Raw genomic sequence first — 6781 nt, 5'->3', positions numbered from 1 at the left:
ATTTGTGGCAACACCATCTTCTTTGATGAAATTCTCATTGCCCCCAAAAATTCATAATCAACATCAAGCATAATCTAGTTAAGGTATTACGAAATAAAAAGTTCTCATTTATGAAAAAATATGTTTAAGGTATTGTTGGATTATTTAAGTTTTTTTATATTAAAGGTTCTTATAATTTGTCTGTGGGTAAGTAAGAAACCAAAATTTCCAAATCACCACTATTTAAAGCACTCGTTAAATATCTTGAAGCACAATTGCATATTGTGAATTGACTAGAACATTGAAATCCCATGCTAAAGCTAACACTCATGCACTTGAAAATGTTGAAAATGGTAGGTAATTTCAAATATTATTCAAATTTATTGTTCAAACTTTATGTCATTTAGTATTTCTAGAATATGAAAATTTTACTAGAAAAAAATATATTTTATAAAGTCATAACATGTCAATAATTAGTGAGTTTTGATATTTTGATCAAATCATTCTAGGGAAAAAAAATTACGAGAAATTTATCATTAAGATTATGATAAAAGTCATAATGAAGATTTAATGATTCTATAATTTTAAATTACAAGGGAATTTATTGTAGGGATAAGAAATGTGAAAATAGGATTAGAATTATGACGCACTATTAAAAATATTTCTCAAGCATTATAAGCTACATAGACATTGTATTTGAATACTCATTTGTTTTCCAAGAAATTGCAAGGAGGAGAATCAATCAATATGATATTAGGAAGCAATTAGATGATGAATATATGAATAATTTTTTAATGATAAGCTTACCACCTTCATTTTATTCATTTTTTTAGTGATTGCATCTTCTTGGTGATACTCAAAAAATCATGTTTTCATCTAGCTATGATCATTTTTTCTACTTAAAGATAGGAGATTAAGTTAGAGAGGCACCAAATTCATCCACCATAGAGAATGCATCGAGTGCATGCTACAAACGCAAAGAGAAACATGAAATGATAGTAACAATGTGTATAAGAAATGTATGTTTATATGTTATTATTGTGATAATCCTAGACACTTCAATAGAAGTTGTTAAGAAAGAGAGTATTACTTGGTAAGAGGTTAAAATAAATCAAGACATGAAAATATTTTTTATGGGGATGACGAAGAAGAAGTAGTGGGTCATTTTTCATTTTTGGCTTCATAACATTAATCAGTAAAATCTACAACCTTGTATTTCAGTTCAAACATATCTCAACATTACACATGGCGCTAGAACTCATATGTAAGTATTGTTGGACATAAGAGCCATAAAGAATCAATCTCTGTAGGAGATAATTGGAATTACTATCTATGTGGGATGTTAGTATCAAAATAAGAAATGTTTTTATACCTTGAAAAAAATGTTAAATGTGTTCTCGATGTGAAGATTCTTTTTTTTCTATTATTGAGATAACCAAAAGTCCGAATTTTTTTATGAACTTTAAAGGAAATAAATTTATGGTTTCTACTCTTCATGATAACAAGGATGTATCTGTTGGTATTGGTGAAAAGGATTATATGGTTTAGAGAAAATGAAGAAACATGCACTAGCCATGGTAGATAATAGATAATACTATTGTACTTTGGAATAAAAGGCAGGGACACCTAAACTATCAATATTTATCTAAACTCAACAACACTAATACGGTGGTCCTTCCATTTAGGGATGTCAAAATGTATGCATATGCCTCTATATGAGAAAATAGCTTCTACATTCATTTGATACTAACAAGGTATGGAAAAACAAAAGTGTTTTGGACCTTATACATGTTGATGACACCTAGAAGATCTAGATCTAAGTATTTCTTATACTAGTTGATGGCTTATCATGGAAAATGTTGGTTTATCTTATGAATAAGAAGTTAGATTGTTATTCAAACTTTGAAGCATGGAAATATTTGGTACAAAAGCAAATAGATAAAGCTCGAAGCTCTTGGATTTGATATATGAGGTTAGTTTGTTTCAACTTAGCTCAAGGAATTCCACACAAGGGAAGTATGCATAGGGATATATCCTACCCCATACACTCCGCAACAAATTGGAGCCATATAATGAATGAATATGATATTTATGGATATGTCAAGTTGTGTGTTGCATAGTCAAAATGTGTAATATCTATTTTGGGTGGAAGTAGTGAATATCATGGTCTAAATCCCTATCAAAATTCTAAGGAACAATGATCACGTAGAAAACATTCTATAAGTCATTTACGTGTTTTTGGTTGTATTTCTTTTGCACATATTTGTAGGGAAGAAAGAAGTAAATTAGATGCAAAAAGAAAGATATACATGTTTGTTGGCTATAATGAGAAGTTTAAAGACTAGTTGTCTCCATAAGCAAAATTATGATTAATAGAGATGTTGTTGTAGGTGAGAAAATACAATTATTCTTTGATAATAACAAATATATGGATAGTTGTTGTTGATTTAAGAATGATTTGTAGTGTTGAAATCAAATAGAACTTAGAATTGAAAACAAGATAGGAGTCTAACTCCATGGGGAATGTAATGAATAAAAGAAGGTTTATTCACAAAAATATTAGGAACATCAACACAAGATTCAAAAGTGGTATTGTAACACAATGTCTTATGTGTAGTAAGATGAATTACCAAAGGAAATGGATGGTCAATATATAAATTTTTCTCTAACTTCTATTGTTTTATAGGTGTTTAAACCTAACACATTAAAATATCCAAATAAAAACATTATTGGGAAGCTACCATGAAGTTGGAATATGATGCATTAATGAAAAACAAGACTTGGGTGCTATCAATATTGCATCCAAGGAAGAAATCCATAGGTTGTAAGTGGATTTTTAAAGTCAAATAGAAGTCATATGGTTCTTTCAATAAATACAAACATTGTTAAGGGTGTACATAGTTTAAAGGACTAGATTATGAAGAAACATTTCATCCAAGTATAAAGATGGTAACCTTCTAGTTAATTATGTTTATTGTTGCACATTTTGTTTGGAAAGTATATTACATTAATGTTAAAAGTTCTTTCTTTAATGAATACTTGGATGAGGAGATTTAAATGGCATAGCCATAAGAGTTACATGAATTTGAAAAGAAACGTCTATTTTTTTTTAATTCGTAAAATCCTTGTGCCACCAATACCACATGGGTGAAACCACCAATGTTAACCTCTTTCATTGGGTTAAGTTTACCTAACCAAGATGATTTGGTATACAATGGTTCAACAATTTCCAACTTGGTTACATAATATCTAATACCTCACATAGATACTTAACCTTTAATAGATGCCTCATTTGACCATCTAGAACTCTATGCATTGGCCCCCACAATCACTTTTTCATACTAAGGAGGGGAAAATATAAAGAATCTACTCTATTCTAGTTGATGCCAAAGTAGTTGGTTTGTGGGCCTATTTAACCCTTTTCTAATTTCTAATGAGATCTTTATTGCTAAAGTGGAAGATAAATAGAGACTATAAAAATATAGATCCACTGATCTCCAGCCAAATTAATCTAACATATCACAGCCAAATTAATCGGGTCTACACATGTGGCAACCACCAAATAATAAAGAGAGTTGAATGAGTTGATGGATTCAGTTTGGTATGAGTTATCACGGTGCTATTTTTGGAATAAAATTTGTCAAAGGAAATGTTGATAAGCATTTCTAGCCTTTGTAAATTTCTAACATCGACACAAGGGGAAAACAAAAATCACTTGTAAATTTCTCATGCCAAATTTTAAATCACATTAAGACCCTGTGTAGAATAAAGCACATCTAAAATCGCGATTCAATATATAACTCTAGACGATAGAACACTGAAATGCGCATCCATTGTCATGCATTAACAAAGCTTTTTTGCTCGAAGGCATTGTTGTTATTGCAATTAACCAGACAAACTACAAAACTTTTTCACTTGAACCCATTGTCGTTATCGCAATTGTTCATAACCGCAGCTTTCGAGGGTCTTTCATAATGTACTGAAACTTGGCGGCAATTGCAATGTGATCAGAGGGATAGTGAGGTGAAGGAAGTGCATAATTTTTCACTTCACTCTCATCCTCATCAATCAGCTCCAGCAGCGATAGCACCTTCAAATTCGGCGCAGTGTGAAATATGTAGTCGAGCGTTCCTCGGAAGTCGCAGGAGAAGTTGGTGAAGCGAGGCTCCCGTGTGCCAACATCCATTTTCTTCACAATTTCTGCGCGGTCCACAGTATTGCATCTAAAATAACATGCATAAGCACTGACTAGAGGAAGTGTGTGCCGAAACTTCTCAACAGGTTTCAATACACCATCTGGATCATAAACCAAATCCCTGTGAGCGGAATCGACATGGCCTTTGGTAAGAAGTTAGTGAACGGCGCTTCCAGGCACAGAATTGAAGTCCCCGCACATTACAAGTTGATCGCAGCAATTTTCTTGAACAAATGATTCCAACTTGTTCAACAAGTTGTAAACCTGCCACAGTTTGACATCTCCGTTATTCGTACTTGCGTGTATGTGAGTGTTGGCTATGCACAGATAGTGACCAGTCTTCCTGAAAGAGAGGACAACATTCAGTGCAATGTTGTCTTTATGAAATTAACTGCTCAAATTGGTCCAGTCTGTAGAAAGTAGCACAGCCATCAACGGTCTGGCTTTGGTCCCCTGATCTCTGTTTTTCCTGATACTCTCCTGCATATCCATGTCTGGCCAATTCTGGATGGAAAAACTCTGAATAATGATTGCGCTGCACTTCCTGCAGGCAGATGATGTCAGCATCATATTTTACTATCTCTGTTATCAACTTTTCTCCACGATGTTCCCACTGAAGGGCCCATGGGGGACAGAGGCGGTGCTTTTCGGGAGTAGCGTACTCTTGAGCAAGCACGTTGTACGTGACGATTGTGAATGATTGACAGGTGAAACTTGCAGCCCGCCCACCACAGTGACTGTTGACTTTCATCATCCGTCGAGGACGCAGGGGAATAACAGGGCGAGTATACAATATTTTCTCGCCTGCACATTCCAGCAATAATACGCTGCCTATATCCTCCTCGGTGGGTGTATAACGTCCCCAGCTTGACACCATCTCCCGATTGTCCACAGATGTGATGTGCTCTTCTACTTCTTCAGCTGTGTGGAGCCCGAGTGTCTGCTTGTGCAGCTCTAATTGGTTCCAGGACTCGATGAAACATTGTCTACAACAATGCATGTGGTTGGATGACCAATGGTTTTCACAATATTTACATTCCAGAGTCGCAGGTTCATCAGAATGTACACTGCACATGCGCCTGACAACCTTATACCAACGGAAGTCCCCGTAACTCCTTCCATATTGACCCCCTAACAAGTCTTCTGCATATAACTCTTTCCCAACCATCGGCTCCACTGTAATCATATCAACAGCCGCCACTGTAACACTGTTATTCTCAGCTCTCATGGAATTCTGTAACATTGTTAAAGCCAACTCTGAAAACTAAACCCCAAAACAGATGCAGGGATTTCTTTAGATCGGACCCATCATTGTGCGTCCCATGACCAAGATTAGTTCTTGCCCACGAAATTTCCAACCAGCGGCAGAGGCAGAAAGGCAGCTCGAGCACTTGTAACCTAGGCTGAAGAGGAATCACTCACAAGCTTTTCTTAGCAAGCTAGGTATAGGTATTTCCATTTTGATGCAGGTTACCCGATTTTTGGTCGAAGTTTTGAGACTCGCAAGATAGGTATTTCCATTTTTGGTGGAAGTTTTTATGCGTTTGATTTGGTCTATTTTTGTTTTTACGTGTTTAAAAGATGAACGGAAATCTATTTTCACAAAGTATTGGTCGTGTTTGATCTGATTTCGTTGTTTCTCGGTTTTTTTAAGCCTGGAAGTGTTGGAACTTGGAATTCTATATTAAAAACTATTGGTTTTTAAATGCTAATGCTACTATTTCTTTTTTAATGAAAAGCAATAAAAATATCCAATAAATTTATGTTTAAACAAATTTTGTTTTAAATTTTAGACTGTGCTTTTCTCACTGTGTGAAGAAAGTAGGGTGGTTTTAAATTATATTTTGTTAAGTAGAATAGTTTTGCATAAATCTGATTTCTCTTTTCCTGTGCAATCTCTCTTTCGTATCTGTTTTCCATCAATACTAATAAATGACTCCTGTTTTGGCCTTCATAGTTCTTTCTCACTCAATGATTATTATTGGGCTCTTTACCCAAATTTTGGTAGAAGCTATCTTTTCCTTTGCAATCTGCCTCTCTTACCTGTTTTCCATCCATACCTATAAATGATTTTTTTTTGGCCTTCACAATTTTTTCTACCTCAATGTTTATTATTTGGATGTTCACCCAATAAATGATCCCTTTTTGGCCTTTACAAATTTTTCTAAATCAATGTTTATTATTTGGATGTTCACCCAAGTTTTGGTAGGAGCTATTTTTCTTTTGATGTTTTTGAGGAAAAATAACTTTTCTGGTTTATATTTTTTACATTTATATGGGTTTGATTTTATTCTTTCAATTTTGTACAATATTTGTAAATCTATTAAAAACATCTTTTTTGTTTTGATGTTCTTGAAAAATAGTCAAAAATAATTTTTTATTGGATTTTTTTGTTTTTACTTTTGATTGTATCCTTTCAATTTCATACTTTTTTTATTAAAAATTTTAGTCTTTTTATATATGTATTGATTTTTTCCATATAAAAAAAACCAATTAACAAAAACTTATTCGTAAATTTTAATTATATATTATTTTTTTTCCATAAAAAAATCAAGTATTCAATTAACAAAAACTTATTCATAAATTTTAAATTATATTTTCAACACA

At 33.4% G+C, this 6781-nt stretch overlaps 1 protein-coding gene and 1 pseudogene across 1 annotated transcript; both read right to left on the bottom strand.

Annotated features, from left to right (window-relative positions):
• Window positions 1-3922: 3922 nt before the first annotated feature.
• On the bottom strand, window positions 3923-4455 carry LOC149158131 (carbon catabolite repressor protein 4 homolog 1 pseudogene; annotated as a pseudogene).
• Window positions 4456-4553: 98 nt separating this feature from the next.
• Window positions 4554-5417, bottom strand: LOC149158130 (carbon catabolite repressor protein 4 homolog 2-like). The gene has a single exon (XM_089433889.1). The coding sequence runs from the start codon at window positions 5415-5417 to the stop codon at window positions 4554-4556; it is 864 nt and encodes a 287-aa protein (XP_089290015.1).
• Between the last annotated feature and the right edge of the window lie 1364 nt (window positions 5418-6781).

Source organism: Pinus tabuliformis, chromosome 5_2 (genome assembly GCF_031772625.1).
Source record: "Pinus tabuliformis cultivar Carrire ecotype Pingquan chromosome 5_2, CPIR1, whole genome shotgun sequence".
In the NCBI taxonomy this organism is placed as follows: Eukaryota; Viridiplantae; Streptophyta; class Pinopsida; order Pinales; family Pinaceae; genus Pinus; species Pinus tabuliformis.
The sequence above is the reverse complement of the archived record's forward strand: the minus strand, read 5'-3'. Positions and strand labels throughout refer to the sequence as shown.